At 40.6% G+C, this 18,306-nt stretch overlaps 1 protein-coding gene across 1 annotated transcript in view; it reads left to right on the top strand.

Moving 5' to 3' along the window:
* The window catches only part of POLR3B (RNA polymerase III subunit B), a gene marked incomplete at its 5' end in the record, with an annotated part of 76,569 nt that overhangs the window by 1,607 nt on the left and 56,656 nt on the right, over positions 1–18,306 (top strand). Inside the window, 7 exons of the mRNA XM_084261208.1 lie at positions 1,801–1,857; positions 1,942–2,006; positions 2,337–2,412; positions 5,548–5,648; positions 7,530–7,621; positions 9,220–9,337; positions 10,305–10,413. Of these exons, the coding sequence (XP_084117334.1) occupies positions 1,801–1,857; positions 1,942–2,006; positions 2,337–2,412; positions 5,548–5,648; positions 7,530–7,621; positions 9,220–9,337; positions 10,305–10,413 (618 nt within the window). The remainder of the gene's footprint in view (positions 1–1,800; positions 1,858–1,941; positions 2,007–2,336; positions 2,413–5,547; positions 5,649–7,529; positions 7,622–9,219; positions 9,338–10,304; positions 10,414–18,306) is intronic.

Raw genomic sequence — 18,306 nt, 5'->3', positions numbered from 1 at the left:
ATGTGTGTGGTGTACTGTTTCCAGATTACTGTCTCTAAACATCAGTTTTACTGGCACCTGAAGACCCCATTCATTGTCCTTATGTGAGACTCTGGTTCTAGGTTGGTAGTAGTGTTTGTCATAGGAAGCATGTAATCACAGATCTGGATTCTGCAAGGCTTTCCTCATCAGTGTCAGAACTTGATTGCACTTCTTTTTGTTGCACTCTTGAGTGTTTGATCCTGTCAGGAAAACAAGTCAGTTATGGATTGTGTATGTGTTCACTTTGGTTCAGGGCAGTGGAGATGCTTCAGGGCCCTAATGAATCCCATTTCTGTGTCTCTCCTAGCAACCACATCAACTTCTATTGCCAGCTTGAGCTAGTGATACTGTCTGAATTCTTGGCAATGTGAAAAAGGAAGGGCTGCTGATTGTGAGGTGCAATTTACTGTGTGCTTTATGCCAACTGTATCCATCCCACATTATTTCCAGCCAGTGAGCCCTTTACTGTAGGGCTGCTGATGGTGGTCTGGCCTATCTGTTGCATGTTTATGCCAGCAGTGATACACAAAGCTGATGTTGTGCATTACAGTTTCTATAACGTAGTTTGCTTTCAATAAAACACCTGATATTGCCTCATAAAAAAAAAAATGGAACTGCCAGTCTCACTTCTAGACGCTAATAAAGCCATAATATTTTCTTACCTATCATATGATGTGCAGTGTTTTTGTAAATTAGGGAAACTCTTACCTAAAGACTTTTGCTGTGGAGTCATTCCTCATTTGTCTTAACCCATGGAGGCTTCACTTAGAAGCTGGATTTGTTGTTCTAAGCTTCCCATTTCTCTCTAACAATCTCAGAATGAACCATAGCTTATGTAGACACATCTGTTTTCTTTATGAAGTTTTAAGTCTTGTGACATGTTCATTGTCATGGGATGTTTCAGAGCTTAAGGCCCTCTGTGAGCATGTAAGCATGTGTCTCTATCAGCTAGCACTTGTTCTTGTTTGAGGCTGGATTTTGCACTGTAGTTAGGTTAGTTACATCTTTTATTTTGCAAACACCAATCTATTAACAAAATGAATGCTTCTCTTAGAAAGATTTTGGCTTGAAGGAATATATTTTTTTTCTTTAATCCCAGATCATTTTACTTAGTATAATCCCCGTTCTTTTGTTTGCTCTAAATGCCTGAAACTTAAATCATTGAAATGTATTGTATCAGCTTGTTACCTGGGGCAATGGGATATTGTTTATTCTGTGTGATATGACCCGTGGGTTTGTTTTCTTTCTTCCTGCCTACAAATCAAACTCAGATTTCTCATGAATGTCCTGCCCCCCCATGACTGTTTCCTTGTTTATTGACTTTTCTCTTTCACACCCCACTTTTCTTCCATCTCCCCATCTGATTGGCTCTCCCTTTCGTTCTTCATGACACCTGTTCTTGTTAGGATGCAGACAACTTTCTCAAGCAGCAAAGGTGGTTAATTGTACTATAAATGGTTAAAATTATTGCAGAATGAGGCAAAACAATAATATATTTTGACTTGTAGTAACTCTTGTTTGTTCTGTGTATTTTAGAGTCCATTGGGTGTTTACTTTTATGGTTACTGGGGTGCTTTGGTGTCTGAACACCAACTTTCAACAATGAAAACTTTGGTGTAGATCTGGAAAAGTGGAATCAGCTGATCTTCCAGACACTTCTCTCAGAAGTTTTTCAGCTGACAGAATTTAGCTCAGAACCAAAAGCACTTATTAATTTCTGCCTTATATAATTGACTTTACTGAAGCTAATTTTATTTGCTGCATGCATGTATTTTCCAGGTGAAGGGACTTGTGAAGCAGCACATAGACTCATTCAACTATTTCATCAACGTAGAGGTATGCTTTCTTGGTGGGAAGAGAGTGGCTCAAAGTACTCAGAAAAGGCACAATATTCTGTTTTATTTTATTTCACCCTCACAGATAAAGAAAATCATGAAGGCCAATGAAAAAGTTACAAGTGATGCTGACCCAATGTGGTACTTGAAGTAAGCATGAAATGATTTCCATATCCATATTAGCATGGGCACTATCTCTTGGGGTCATTATTGGCTATAAAATGTTTGTAGGTACCTGTGTAGGTATAAATCAAGAGTATGTTTTCCATGACTTACCTCTTATTTGGAGCAATGAAAGATGAGAATATTTAAAGAGTAATCATTTGAAGCAGACTGAGTAGCTGCCTCTTTTTTGCTCATTATTAATCTAGCAACATTCATCAAAGTAGCTTCATGTTTTAGTATGTGTAGAATTCTGCTTCCTCCAGGTTGCCTGAAAATTATTTGGCTTCATGCTCATTTTGGAACTGTGTGTTACAGGTACCTCAATATCTATGTGGGTACTCCAGATGTGGAAGAAAGCTTCAACGTGACACGACCTGTATCACCTCATGAGGTATATATGTTTGCACCTGTCTTTGATCTTGGCAATGTCTTGGATAATAGCTGCGTAAAACTCTGCTTTGCATGCCTGCATGTTACATTAGGGATACAGTGCATATGCCACCATCACTGTAGAAAGAAGAGATTTAAACATTGAGTGGGTTGGGGGGTTTTTTTATATTTTTTTCTGATGTGTGAATAGCTGTATTCAGTGTTTCGTGCTAGCTGCATTTCAGTGGGTTTCCATTAAAGTTGTGAAAGCTACTTCTGTTGCTCAGTCCTGTGCTTCATGCTACAATGTGGTGTTTTTTTAAGTTTCCACTAATGTCTTTTTAAGTATTCGCCTTACTACTGTCTGCACCATAGGTCACTTCGGTCTCCCTTTCCTGCACAGTCTTTGGGAACATATCTCTGATTTTTTGCTAATGCTTTTTAAGTCTGAGCCGGAGAGCAAACATGGAAACAGCAGCAGGTGGAAGTTGATAAAATTACAAGAAACTGCAGCATAACATCAGTCTTACTGGAGGGTGTATTTAACTGTGTTGCACTCCTATAAGCGTGTAGGTGAACAAGTGGGTTGTGTACTTCTGCAGTAAAGGTGCATGTTGGACAGTAAATGCTTCTGTGACTAAAATCAGACAGTGTTGCTTTTGGCAGGATATAAGGCAGCTTCTGTATAAGAAACCCATAAACTAAGATAAGGTTTTTATCTTTTAGGATTGGTTCTACAGATTTGAGGCTACTCAGTTCCATTCAGAGAGTGCTTAGGACCAAAGTATTCCTCTCCTGCTGCTGTGCTGTGCAATTTACATAACTGCAACAGACATACTGACAACCTGTCTTTGGTTTCAGAACAGGAACTGAGCTTGGAGCTTGCACTTATTTGCCCACTTGCAGCCTGTTGTCAACCCAATAAGCCAGTTCACATATCAGATGTATTTTTCCTTGCTATATGCACCCAATACTTGAAGTTAGATTGTAAAAAAGAAAAAATAAAAGGCCATCTAGTGGGTGCCTCTTGTACATAGCCATGTTTCTGTCTCCAGTGACCTGACTCAAATCTCTTTTATTTCAATGGAAAGATTTTAAGTAAGTAAGGCCAATAACTCAGCTACCAACAGTGCAAGGATGTCACAAATGTGTAGCTGACATGAAATCAGTAGATATGAGCATGCACACAACAGGAAAGAATTTCTATATATGGATGAAATTGTATCCAAAAAATTGTTTGTGTCCAGCAACTTGTATCCAAGAATCCAGGTGTTAAGTTGTTTGCTTACTTTATCACTACACTGACTGCATATGCAGCAGAATGAAAAATAAAGGGTTCATAGAATGTATTGACCTTGAATTTAGAACAACCTACTCTTGCATCTCAGATATATCCTCATTGTTGCTTAATGCTAGTACATCATTACTCTTTCGTTTGTTTGTTGTGTTTTTTTCAGTGTGTTATGTGCATGTGAAGGCCACAGTTATTTTCTTAAATAGGATGTTGATCAGGTCAAACCAGGGGTGCAATATAGAAAAAAAACACAAATCCAAACCAAAAAGATTGGATGCTTATGAGTATGTTATGACATATCTGTTGGAGTTGTATAAAACTCCTGCCTAAAGACACTGAAGATGATCAGATTTTCATAAGGGCCTGAGTACCTATTTTCAACCAAATCTGGGAGGTTTTGTCCCCTGTTTCCTTGAAAGACAAGTCATGTCTGTCTTTTACCTCTAGGTGTCTAATGTAAGGAGAAGCTCCCTGATGGAGGGTGATACAAAAATACAAATGCTAGAACATTACACTGTAGCTCTTATTTTGTATCACAGAATCATAAAATTGTTTAGATTGGAAAAGACCTTTAAGATCATTGGAATGTGTTTTTTGTGGACAAAGCATACACAAAGAATCCAAAAGCCTTTTTTTCTCCTGAGTAATACTAATAAAACTGTCTAACTCTGCTTTTCATGCAGTTTTTGCAGGAGTTTCATGAACTATTCATACAGATTAATCTTAAGTAATTGGAAAATGGAAATATTTTCAGTTACTTTTAAATTTGATGAAGTTGCTGTGAGCACGATGGGACTTAATTTCCTACAAATCACAACTTGAAGACTGCTGGTGCACATCAGTGTTTTATGACTAGAGAAGTGGTTTACTTTTTGATGTGGAGAGAAGGAACTTGCAATTTCAATGATTCCTGAGGTGTATTTTTCCATACAATTGCATCTTCAGTGCAGAGCTCAATCCTATTTGTCTTTTATTTATGCATATTCAATACACTGAAAGGCTATAGCACCGTAAATGCACAAGTGTCAATACTGATAAACTATAGTCCCAGAGCTCACAGTTGTTGAATGTTCAGCGAGGTCACTAGTGACATGCTGTGAGTTGCTGTGTTGTCTTCCACAGATGCAGTAAACCTTGTCGTGCATGAAGATAGGCAATACCTGAAGGCGTAGCAACAGAGTCACAGAGTGAGGTTGGGGAGAACAGACTAGAAATATCAGATTAGAAATGATTCAGCCTTGAGCTACATAACATCCTATAAATGTATATCCTGCTTCTCTTGCTGTCTGAGGAATTTGCAGACATATTCAGGGCATCTTTACAGGAAGTGTTACTGCAGTGAGCTCTCTGTAAGTCATTATACAGTGACATTGCTCTTTCTGTTAAAAAGGTAGCACATTATCCCTCTTACTGTCCTGTGTTTCCCTTCTGTCAAACTTTATATGATAGCAGAACTCTCCAGCTTTCAGTCTTCGTATAGAAATGCCTCTGAGCTGAGGACTGCTCTCAGAGCCTGTGGCATAGTATGGTCTTTGTGTCAACACTGCTGATTAGGCCTGTTTCTTTATTTAATTAAACAATTTAGAAGTTAAGCCCTGCAGTGCTGTCCTCTGAAGACTCAGATCTACTGGCTGCTTTAGAAATAGCACAATAATTCTATTTGGGTTTGTTTGGGTTTTGTTTTATTTTCTTAAACAGGAGACTGTCACATATAGTCCAGGTACCAAGAAGACCTTGGTCAAACTTCGCTTTGCTTGCTTTCTTTGTGAGCACCTACAGAAGACAGGGCAAACACAGGATGTTTTGCAAGACACACTTCAGCCTGGAAGCCAACATCTAACCAAATGACTGCTCTCCTTTCAGTGCCGCCTGAGGGACATGACTTACTCTGCCCCGATTACTGTGGACATTGAATATACACGAGGCAGCCAGAGGATCATACGCAATGCGTTACCCATTGGCAGGTAAGATACCATATATATTGAGCTTCTGGTATTAGTTTTCATTTGCTTCTGTGTTGGGAGGAGCTTTTACTGCAAAATAAATGTAAGCTAAGCTTGCTTCCTTGTTAAAAGAAACAACGAGCAGGCAAACAGCTGTACAGGATGTGATTGGTAGGTTCTGTTACAAGATTTTGTTTTCTAAAAGCTTCTGGAAATCTGTCTCCTTCCAAAGAAGGATGGATATAAGGATGGATGTATGGATGTTGTCTGTGTATTAATAGAAAACAAAAGAGGGAAATACATGAAAGAAACCTGCAAGTTGCATTATTGCAAAACGAAAATAATCACGTTTGCTTTGTAGCCAAGTTACTCAGTCTTTCATACATAATGTGTAATTTATTTTTTTGTAATTATCATTCTTCCTGATCACTTCAGATATTTTGAAAATTAGGTTCTGCCTTCAAAAGGAGAGTGACTTATGTTTACTGCAAAATATGTTAATGTTTGGTGACATCTGTCACTGGCGTTTTCGATCATGGCATTTACATACTCTATTTTGAGTTTCCTTATGCCAGCTGGTTACTGCTTCTGATATTAATAGGCAATGTGTTAGGCTTATTGCATGTGTAATACAAGATTCTGTTGTCATATGAAGCTTCTTACCTGTAGGAAACACTTTCTTAGTGAAATGACTGAGGCAAGTAAGTTATCTGTAGTGACAAGGTAGCTTTTTTCTTTTCAAAAATACAGAATTTTGAGTTCATTAGTTTTCTTTTAGGACACAAGAATATACAAATGGCCAAGAAATTAAAATAGCTTACAAGATTTGAATAAAAGAAAGACAACTTTGTTAGTAAGAGCTGCCACATCTGAATTTTTGTTGGAGTAATTTTGAATGAGATATCTCTGAGGTTGCATAGTAGAACTCACTTTTAATTTTGTCAAAATGTGTCTTAGGAAATTCAATTAAGTGAGGCAATGTTTAAGCTTTGTCTTAAGAACTTAACTGGAATGCAAGTCTTATGTTCACCAAGAAGTGATCTTGATCCAACAGAATTTGTCAGTTGGTTCTAAAGTTCACATTTTGAAGAAGAGACTAAAGAGCATGAAGGTCTTTTGGTAGGTGCAGTGATAAGCTGGTTTAATCTTCTGGAAAGCTGTTTTTATCTTGTGGACTAGATTGCTCATTTTTTTTTATCCTGTCAGGTCCTGACCTCCATGTGATGGAGAATGCCCATCTTCTCTGTGCAGCTTTTTCTACTGCTTGACTGCCCTCATGTTGCAGAAGTTTTGCCTTAAGTTTATGCATCTTTAGTTTCTCTTTCCTCCTTAAGTTTGTTTGTGGGGTTGTTTTTTTTAATTTTACAAAATGCTTGCTGTGGTCTGTGTGAAGACATCAGAGAACCAGCTACTACTGGACAAACTTCATGCCTAGGTTATGTGTTAGAGGCACCATCTCTCTGCAGCCAGAAAGTGCTATTGCAGTGTGGGAATTCAGGTCTGAAGTAGCTTTTCCCAAAGTAAAACTGGTAACGGTGGATCTGCAATGGCATGTTGAGTGCAGACTACTGGTTTTGGGCACCAGGAGTCTTTGTACTAGTAATCAATGGACTTGGTGACTGCTTGTCATGGGTGCTTATAGTATCTGCATAAAAATTAGATAGGAAGTCCACAGTTTCTGCCAGTAGATGTCCGGTTTCAGGTCTTTCTTTACAAATGACGCATTCAGTGAAATAAAGTAGAAATAAAGGAAAAAAACCTATTTTTCATAGCTTGCATGTATTTTCATTACCTTGAACATGCTTTCTCCAGTTTTTTCAGTGTGTTTTTTTGTTCTGACTTTTTACTATTCATACTTTTCCTTCTGAATCTAAAGTAAAGTGTAACTGTTTTTTGTTGCAGAATGCCTATCATGCTGCGTAGCTCCAATTGTGTTCTTACTGGGAAGACACCTGCAGAATTTGCCAAACTTAACGAATGCCCTTTAGATCCAGGTATGTTTGCACTCACATTCCTTGTTCCCATCTGTGCTTTTAGTTTTAAATCTTTTTCAAAAAAACCCACCCCACTGGCGTGCTTCCTGATACTGTGAAGTCATTGTGGGAACTTCTCAAGCATATGCTTGTAACTAAAAGAAACCGTGAGGACAGACAGTTTTCAACCACAAAAACAATACATTAATTTGAGAAAGTTGAGAAGAGTATATAGTATTGTACAGTGATGTGGTATATGGGAATAGAGGTGGAGTTTGTTCATGAAGATGAAGTGGAGGGGAGAGCGAGTGAGGTATAGTCGTGCCCTCTAGAACGGGAACTCTAATTTGCTGCCTTTTCCCATAATCGCACACTCACTAGGTTGGAAAAGACCTTTGAGATTTAGTCCAACCATTCCTGTCCTCTACTAAACCATATCCCTGAGCATATCATCTACCCATCTGTTAAATACACACAGTGTTGGTGACTCAACCACTTGGACACACTCTGGGAACTCAAGGCCTTTCTTGTAGAGAGGGGCCCAAAACTGAACACAGCACTCAAGGTGTGACCTCACCAATTCCCAGTACAGGGGCACAATCACTCCCCTAGACCTGCTGGCCACGCTGTTTCTGATCCAAGCCAAGATGCCATTGGCCACCTGGGCAAACTGCTGGCTCATAGTCAGTCAGCAGCCAACCAACACGCCCAGGTCCTTTGCCGCCTGACGGCTTTCTAGCCACTCTTCCCCAAGCCTGTAGTGCTGCACGGGGTTGTTATGTCCCAAGTGCAGGACTCGGCACTTGGCCTTATGGAACCTCATCCCATTGGTCTCAGCCCATCAATCCAGCCTGTTCAGATCCCTTTGAAGATCCTCCCCAACTTCAGACAGATGGACACATAAAGTGTTAAATGATATTTGAAATGCAGAGAGGAGATGAAACTTCTTTGTTTTTATCTGCTGCCTTTGAAATGTGCACTGGACATCTGCTGTACTTGCTTGTGATGGCAACATGAAGTGACATGATGTGCGTGTGGAACATTAATAGATATAACTTAAGAGAGAGGTATAACATGGCTCGTGCAGATTTCTTATCTTAGATACAGCAAGGGCATTAAAATACATTTTCAAAAGTAATAAAGATTAAATTTCTCATTGGAGTGCTGGGGAGAGCAAATTGATAATTATAGAAGACTTATTCTTTTCATTTGATAGCAAGACAGTTCTTTTTTGACATCTTTATGATATACTCTTCTGCCAGGCAATATTTTTACCTAATTTGTAGAACTAACAATTTTATAACACAGTTACCTTACAGATTTGGGGTTTTTTTTACAGTTTTTGGTCTGCTGTGAGTCCTTTCTGTCCAAGTACTTCCCAAATAAAGACTTAGATCTTGAATGTATTTGTGAGTCTAGCAAAAGTTCTCTTTAGTCTAGTGGAACGTTTTTGTACTTAGATCCTTGGTTCCACACAGTTTTGTACTCTTTCATGGGAGAATTTTCTCTCTTGTTTTGTCCTTTGTGTACTGTTTACTTTCTAGCAATTTAACGGGTATTGAAGGAGGCCAGCAAAGTGCAAGGATACTGACATGCAAAATCTTTCTCCTGTTGAATAGGTGGCTATTTCATTGTTAAAGGTGTAGAGAAAGTTATCCTTATTCAAGAGCAGTTATCGAAAAACAGAATCATTGTGGAAGCTGATAGAAAAGGCACAGTTGGCGCTTCTGTTACCAGGTACGGTAAATGCCTGTTATTACATAAAGGAGCTTTAAGAGCTCACCCTTGTAGTTGAAGTAGCTGTGTAGTTTTCTTCCTAGTATAGTTTAGTGGGAAAAAACTGTAGATGGTCAGTGCCCTTCTCTTGCTACTGTCATTTTGCACACCAAAACATTGGTTCCCAAATCAGTACACTATTCCCACAAAAGTCAGTGGGAGTTGCTCATGTGCTTCAGGATTCATCCCAGATTAGGAAAAGCAAGTTCAAATTTTCAACATAAAAAAGTGCACTTCTTAACTGGTGGTGTTTGAACTCACTTTTATAACAAGTAACTTGAAGTTACCATAGTGAAAGGAAGATGTAACCTTTTGTCTGACTCTGAATGAAAATGGTGTAAAATCTTTTAAAAGCAATTGAGAAGGAAACAAAAATAAAATTTTTGTCCCATACAAATTACTGAAAATGGCAAAGTAGTCTAAATTTAGTCTTTCCTCCTCAACTGAGTTTTATTTATATTTTGTTTGCTTTTTGGTTTTGTCAATGTTCAGTGTGAGGATGTTTTTCTTGTCCAGAGATGTCTCACGCATCTCTCCTATCTATTTTACTGTTCCACAGTAAGGCCTAGATGGACAAGGTTAAACAAACAGAGTATTATTCTTACCTCATTCCTGTTGTTGCCACAGTACCTGTGCAGTTTGATCTTGCTGGTTACATCCAAGTTGATTATAAAAGCAAGCAAATATGATTTGGGGAAAATACAGGCTTCTACTTAAGTCAAATGTGGACTCACCTCACAGGTGATAATCCCATTACCTTGTGGAGTTATGGGGTGACGTCTGGCTGTTTTAATGTAATTTTTAGAAGAAATGAAAGTGGGATTAATTCAGCTGGAAGATTGCTTAAACTTTGTAAATTTTATACAGAAAATTCTAGGACAGTCAGTGCAAACTTTCTGTTATACATAATACATTTGTTTAATTTCAGTTCCACTCATGAGAAGAAGAGCAGAACAAATATGATTGTGAAGCAAGGAAGATTTTACCTGAGGCATAACACTTTGTCAGAAGATATTCCCATTGCTATCATATTTAAGGTAATGCAACTGTTGGTTTGGGGAAGAAAAAAGAAAGGAAGGAAAAAAAAGAGGCTGTACTGTCGCTCAAGAATGAAGATTAGCAGCAGGTCCCAGAACTTGGTATGTACAGAAGGACTTGGCAGGGTTTAGAGAATGTAGGCTCCCCACGCCCCTCCCCCCACCCCCCCCCCCCCACCCCAGGAAGTCATCGTTACTGTACAGCAGAAAGAGCTGCGTTTTTCTGGAAAGAGAGCATTGCTGTGCCAAGACGAATGCTCTACCCCCTTACTGCTTGCAAATTCCCCCTGCATTGTCTCCTGTGCTCCTGTTGCTACAGAAAGTCAGAAGGGTTTTGGATTCTTTTGTTATGAGCTGTGTTGCAAGCTTCTGTTAAGGATCTTCGTTCCTGGTTTTGTTCCTTCCTCCAACTTCTGGACTACTGAGAAGCTCAACACCTTTAGTGCAGAACCAGGGATGTGTCATAGCCACAAGCTCGATACATGTGACTTTCAGTTGTAACTATAAACAAAGCTGATTGGTTTCTGGGGAGTCTTGCAATTAGTTTTTAGACCTATTCCTAAATCCTTTTAAGATTTCTAGAATGGCTTTTATTTCTTGGCAGTTCACTTCCTTTCCCTGTGAGTGTGGCTCTGCCTCAGTCTTTCACTTCAGAATCCCTGTCAGATTCAGCAATACTCACCTGTGTCTTCAGTGCAGTGAATGCATGGACAGGCAATGTCACTTTGAAGCAGTCCCTTGGTGGGACTGACAGAGGGCTGTGAGAGGCATCCACTCCTGACTCTGGGCAAGAATCAGGGGAGTGTTTGCTGTGACCAGCTGAGCTGGTGACAGTGTCATCCATTGGCCCTCATGGCCTGTGAAAGAGCCAGAACTGCTTTCTTTCACTCTATTCCTCTCTTTGATTTTAATTCACTCAAGGGTGCAAACAACTGAAGGTGCAATGATGACTGCTACTGCCTAGCTGCCCAGCAGGACTAGAATCCGGCTGGTAGCCCATCTGTTTGTGCTTTCGAACGCTTGAGCTACAACTAGTAAAGGTGATGGGTGGATGTGCACTGTCTGGCTGCTGGAGAAGACAGGAAGGACTGTCCAGGCCTTAGGCTAGTACCTGTCCCCCCCAAAAGCTGGTATAGGCTTCGCTGCTGCCTGTGGGTTTGCAGCCTTATGCCCTGTGTGTGCAGAAGGAAATTGGGCAGCAGTCTTGGAGGCATTGTTCACAGGGAAGGTGGCATAGGGCACAAAAATGCCTCTGACTGGATCTAGGAACCAAGAGAAGTAAATCCTATAGCTGCTTTTTCTGTGCTGCAAACCATTACAGTGAAGACGAAGATTTTAGGAGGTGACACTCACTTGAGGAAATGAATTGCCAGGAGAGGGCAGCGCTTGCTTGCAGCATCCAAGCAATTTCTGCCAGCGGCGCTGATTTGTTGGCGTTGACAACTACAGACTTCTTGGTATTATTACAGCTCTTTGGCTGACTGAGAGTTGTAAAAATCGGTTTTCTTGTAGGAAGTGATTTGGGTTTGATACAAGGAAATAGTTTTGTAATTGTATTTAGACTTGAGAAACAAATGTCTGTTTCTGGTTAAGATAATTTCTTCAAGTAGATAGGGGAGATCACCTGGTTTTAGTGACCAGTGTCAAAAGAGATTGAGAAATTATTGACGGAGTAGTGTCAGGATTAAGTTTGCAATTTTTCTGTTGCAGGGAAGTGTTAATGTCACTTGGAATCCCTTTGCTTGGGTACCCAACAGCTGGATTCCACCTTCACTTACAGACTTTTATTACATGTTGTCACCCCCTGCTGGTGTGGATAAATACCTGCTCACAGAAGAGTAACTGCCGTGGGTTATTAAGTCTGAGGAGGTGGTTATTGGGTTGATGTTTTTAACTGGCATTCGATCACCTTCTGACAATGCTTGCTATAATTGTCCCCGTGTCTATATGTATCTTTTATATTCTAGATAGTATTGCATATTTTTTCATTTATTTATGGAATACAGGTTCTTGGCAGTAGTGCTTTACAAAGATTTATACTGATTTAATCCAGTAGCAAATGAGCTGCACCCATTCTAACTGTTCTGAATGTTCCATTCTTATCCATGCTTAATAACTGTATTCACAGAATTGTAGGGGTTGGAAGGGACCTCAAGAGATCATCAAGTCCAACCCCCAACAGTAATGAGTGGTCATTTTCCTTTATGTTTCCTTTAATGGCATGTGAACTTCAGGGGTCTTTCTACTTTTGATGAGTCTCCAGGTGGAAACTAAAAATCACAGATAGTCTTTTCAGGATCTGTCTTGGGCATTGCTGTAATGCAGTATTTGTTGTAATTAACTACTGGAAGTATATTACAAATGCTATGGTCCTGAAACTGGAAAATCCCTCACCTAAATAACCCTGTGTAGCCTCATCTCTCTCACGTGGCAGCATTATACATAGGTGATTAGTTGTAAAACAAGGAGAAGAATTCCTTTTTGCTGTGACCCAAGCCTTGGGTATAGAACATGGGTCTTCCTCATTATCACTGAGTATTCTCTTTCTTGTATTGTAGAGATACACATTTGCAGGGGGCAAAGCTAAGCTGTACAGTCTAAGGTCTGATGTTTTGGTTGTGTTTGCATCCTTAACTTTTATTGTAGCAACTTTTTGTATAATTTCCAATTAAAAAATAAATTGAGAAAGCAATGACAAGAATCTACTGCATTGCATTTCCTCCCAGACTAGAATCTAGGCTGCAGCCACGTTCCAAACATCTGTGTTTTGACTAAGAAAATGGTAGGGGGCTTTTGTCCAGTGCGTGGGTCAGCTAACAGTGACAGTTATGTCAGGGACTACCTGAGGATCAGTGGGAGAAAGTTGGACAATTTTAGATTGTCTTTCTAGTCTCAATAGCATTATATGGTCCAGTGATCCTGCAGATGACTTAAGCTGCAGATCAGGTATAGAAAATCATTATAACTTTATAGAAAAGAAAGCAAATATTTGAGATCTGTGATCTAGTGTGGATTTAAAGCTATTACAATTTTAAAGTGGAGGTGTACTAATATCCCTTAAAAATCTTCATCAAAAGCAAGGACTGTGAAGGAGAGAGCATTACAAACACCACCCACTCACAGAGCTGAGGCTTAAAATTCATAAAGACCTGCATTTAACTAGAACCTAAGAGTGCTTCTGTGTTTCAGACATGAATCGTGGACACAGCTGGATGTGAAGGTGAGACCTGAACATACAGTGCCCCCATCCTTTCTTTTCTTTCATCATGAGGAAGGAAGCTCAGGCGTATGGGTTGTGGAGAGGGGTAGAAATAGTGTGGATCTAAAGGTCCCTTGATCAGGACAGGTGAAGGGACTATACTGTGTAAAGTCACCCAAAAGGGCACATCCACCTTGCAATTCATGATTATCCAGAGCCTCTTCTAAACGGCAATCCCGAATGACCTTACTCTGCTCCTTTGCTGTTCTGCCATCCAGACCTGTAAGGACCTTTGTGATTGGCGTATACAGAGATTTAACAGCCAGTTGTGCCAAACACATGTAAGTGGTGATTTTGTGAAGTTTAGCACATTGACCACAGCTAACTGAAATTTGATAGGCTACAAAAGGCATGGTCCTGGCCCTATTCCAGGACAGACTTGAAGTGTCTGCTCCTCAGATGTGGGGGAGTTAGTGCTTTGTGGCTGTGCTAGCTTAAACACTTTTCCCCTAACCTTCTTGAAAGTGACAGAAGCCTTTGTGCAGCCCCAGTATATATAAACACAGTTTTTGGTTTGAAGTGGTGTTACAGATTGGACACTTTTGCCCCTAAAGTATATATTTGTTGAGGTTTTTAAAAGGCTGTTAACTGCCTCGTAATGGGAAACAGACACAACTAATTTGCCTCCTGTTTACTGTGTAACACAGCTTCATTAGATAATATTCATGTGCAACCACAGTGGTAGTTAGGATATTCTGAGTTGACTTGCAACCCCAAGAGACCTTTGTTTTAGCTGTGTGTCAGTTGTGCACAGGTCATGGGGCTGTGTGAACTCTACATAGTGGGGTTTTAATTTTAATAGGTCAGACTGTGAACCACACAAGATTTTTCTGCGTCAGGTTCAGACAGCTTTAGGTAGCAATAAGCGTTAGGGAGGTGTGGAATATTTATGTAGTAAGGTGCTTCTATCCTGGAAAATCTCAGGGTTACAGGTGAGGTCATGCTTCTACTTTTTCAGGGAGCTCCCTATGTTATGGGAAGTTTGGGTTTTTTTAAGGTAAGGGCTATTTTTCTTTTGGGTATGGGGTCTTGATTCAGTGGACTTGAATGAGTCCTGAGAGCTGAAGTAAATGAAGGTTGCATGCTGCACCAAAACTGTTTGGAGAAGGAAGAGAATTATAAGTAACCTTGGGGGACTTAAAAGTTGAATTTTATGACCTGAATGGTGAAGTATCTTTAGTTTATATGGGAGCTGTAAGGAGCAGCTCTAGGACCTGCGGCAAAAGATTTGAACAGCAGGTCGAGTTTCATTTTTACAAACCTGTGTTAGTCTTGGAGCTGTTAAGATAAAACTCCAGAGGAACAGCTGAATGGTGGTCTTACTGGGTCTGCAGAATTATGGGTTCCCATGGCTGCAGTTTCATAGCTTGTATCTTTTGAATTATGAAAGCTCCAGACCAATTCTGTCTGTGATGTCAACCTTGAACTTTCCTGACATCTTTTTAATCCAGTCATCTGCCTGTCTCCATTCTGTAATTTAGCCTGATGGACTGCAGAGCTACATTGTAGGGAAGTGCCATGGAAACGCCTAGACATCATCATTAAGACACAAGCTGGGGGGAGAAGAGCTAGGCTCACACTCTCTCCTGCACACTCTCTCATACGTACATGTGTGTGTGCACACAAGCACGTTTTGGACAGCAGGAGCCTCCTCAGTCCTAGGAAGCAGTTAACCCCTGTTGGACCACTTCCTTCCTCCTGAATTTAGCATGATCTGAGTGTTTAATTTGACTTGTCCATTGACAAGCCTTGCAAACATGCTCTTCAACAGCCTGCTGCTGTTTCCTTCCTTATTCTTTTACTGCTAGTCTGAAGTTATCCTTTCGCAACATCTCCTTCCACTCCTCCCTTCCTCCTCCCTCCCCCTCACTTAAAATTATCCCTTTGTGATAATGTCTGCCAGTCAAAAATGAACAAGACATCATAGAAGTACAGAATGGTTGGAGTGGGAAGGCACCAAGTTGCAACCCTCCTGCTGTGGGCAAGGACACCCTCCACTAGGCCAGGTTGCCCAAAGCCCCATCCAGCCTGGTCTTAAACCTGTCCAGGGAGGGAACATCTTCTCTGGGCAACCTGTTCCAGCATCTCACCACCCTCACAGTAAAAAATGTCTTCCTATTACCTAAATCTACTGGCCTTCAGTTTAAGGCCACTAGCCCTTGTCCTATTACTCCACGCCCTTGTAAACAGTCCCTCACCAGATTTCTTGTAGGCTCCTTTAGGTACTAGAGGGCTGCTGTAAGATCTTCCTGGAGCCACCTTTTCTCCAGGCTGAACAAGCCCCACCTCTTTCAGCATGTCTTCATAAAAGAGGTACTCCAGGCCTCTGATCATCTTTATGGCCCTCCTCTGGACTTGCTCCAACAGCTCCCTGTCTTTCTTATAGTGGGGACCCCAGAGCTGGGTGCAGTACACCAGGTAGGGTCTCATGAGAACAGAATAGAGGGGCAGAATTACCTCCCTCTACCTGCTGGTCATGCGTCTTCTGACACGTATCCCAGGATACAGTTGGCTTTCTGGGCTGCAAGCTCGTGTTGACCTTCTTGTCCACTGACACACCCAAGTCCTTCTCCTCAGGGATGCTCTCAATCAATTCTCAGCTCAGCTTGCAGTTGTGCTTGAGACTGCCCTGACCCATGTGCAGGACCTTCCACCTGGCCTTGTTGAACTTCATGTGGTTCGGGTTGGCCCACCTCTCAAGCCTGTCAAGGTCCCTCTGGATGACGTTCCTTCCTTCCAGTGTGTTGCCCACACTGCGCAGCCTGGTGGTGTTGACAGACATGCTGAGCCCCCCGCTCAATCCTAAAACTCAGTGTCCTGCTTTGCTTTTATGTTCATTCCCTCTCCCTTGGCTCTGTCCTGTTACCATGAGCACTCTAAGCGTAGGACCCATTCCCACTTCGCATATTCTTAGCATTTCTGTAACACAGACCCCAACCCAGGGATATTTGATTACTCCCCTAGTTTGTTTTTGTGTAAGTGCAACATCAGGGACACATTTACTGAAAAAGAGAGTGTTAAGTTTACAGATCTGTCTGACACCAGCCAGGGCCTGTTGCTTCCCCGTTAGCATTGCATAGAGGTGTACTTGTGTGTGCAGCTTTGCTCATAAGCATTGAGAGTACAGAGGAGAATAAATGGGTTTATTTTTAGGCTATTGTAGCAGTACATCTGCCTAAGTTTTTAGTCATTACTCATAATATGATTTCCCCCACACTGTTTGATGGTGGATCCCAGCCTTTTCTGCATACAAATTCGAAAGAATTTGCTGCTACAAACTTCAAATAGAAAATCTACATGGATATCATGATGTGTCCTAGTGTCATCTTCTTGTTGTCATCAGACTTTTGATCAGAGAGTACACTGGGTTAGAGAAAATCATCAACCCTCTTTTATTTACTGTGGCTTTCTGTTTTATTAATGGACAAAGGAGCATAATAAAACAGCAGGTTGACTTCTCCTCCACCACTTACTTTTGTTCATTTTTTTAGATGACTTACAATCTAATTGCCATCCTAAAATTAATGCAGTGTGTTGTGCTTTAGATAAGTGTGTTCCTGGAATATGTGCCTAAAGTGGCACAAAGATTCTTTTAAAAGTTTTGTTTTTCTGTAAGCTAAGTGCAGTAATTGTATGAGTCCAGTTGTGGTTCCTAGACTGGTTGTTGGTCAGCTGTTAAGTTCTAGACATGTGGAAAGTGACTGTTGTGAAGCTTTCATGCTTTTGTGGGCCTTCTTAAGGATCTGTCAGGTCATGAGGGATTTTGATTTTTCTGCTGAGGTTTTTATCTATGTGTGACCTTATCTAAAAAGGTCAGAAAGTGTAATAGTATTGGAAAAACAGAGATATAAACTACAGTCATATCACATGGGCAAATTCGGCTTCTGAAAAGAGCCTTGAGATCAGAGGGGTCACTATTTAGTGGAAGCAAACTATGATGAAACACTCTTACCTGGCGAAGTAACTGTGTCTTCATTGGGCACTCAATTCCAAAGATGTTGGAATTGTGATCTGTGCAAACCACAACTTAAACTTCAACCAAGCACTTCTTTGTTGAAAAAGAAAGAAAAAAAAAAAGGCTGATTATTTCACAATTAGAGTAACAGTTTTGCAAAGGGATAGTGTTAGCTAGGTGTTAAGCAAAGTGACACCCAATGAAGGCAGTAAGAAGGGAAGGTACTTTGCATTTTTGAGGAAAATGTAACTTTTTGGGGTGCTGCCAGTTTTTAATGAGAACCAGGATACTGGGGTCTACATAGGCCATTATTTACAATGGTCTTTGTGGCAGGCAGTTTGAGGAATAATATGAATGCAAACGTAACTTCCTCACAAAGTTCTGAGAAACATATTAGAGCCCAGCCAGAAGAGGTTTAGTGAGATTATTCTGTTTCTTGATATGGCAGAGCTCCAGGCAAACGTGTGAAGGGGGGTGAGCTTTAGCACCATCTGGAATCCACAAAGGCCTTCACTGCTGGCTGCCACCTTGAAATACTTACTGATGGAGAGATTTTTCTAAACCTGTTAAGCGCTTTCTTAGTTTATTAAGCTTTTTCCGCAGTATAAAGTCTAACAAGGTGTCCAAGGATCAGTGAAATAACAGAATGGCTTTCAAGTGGAATTGTGCAGTGAAGTCA

The sequence above is a fragment of the Gallinula chloropus genome, assembly GCF_964237585.1.
Source record: "Gallinula chloropus genome assembly, chromosome: 1".
Taxonomy (NCBI): domain Eukaryota; kingdom Metazoa; phylum Chordata; class Aves; order Gruiformes; family Rallidae; genus Gallinula; species Gallinula chloropus.
This window is presented reverse-complemented; position numbering and strand designations above follow the sequence as displayed.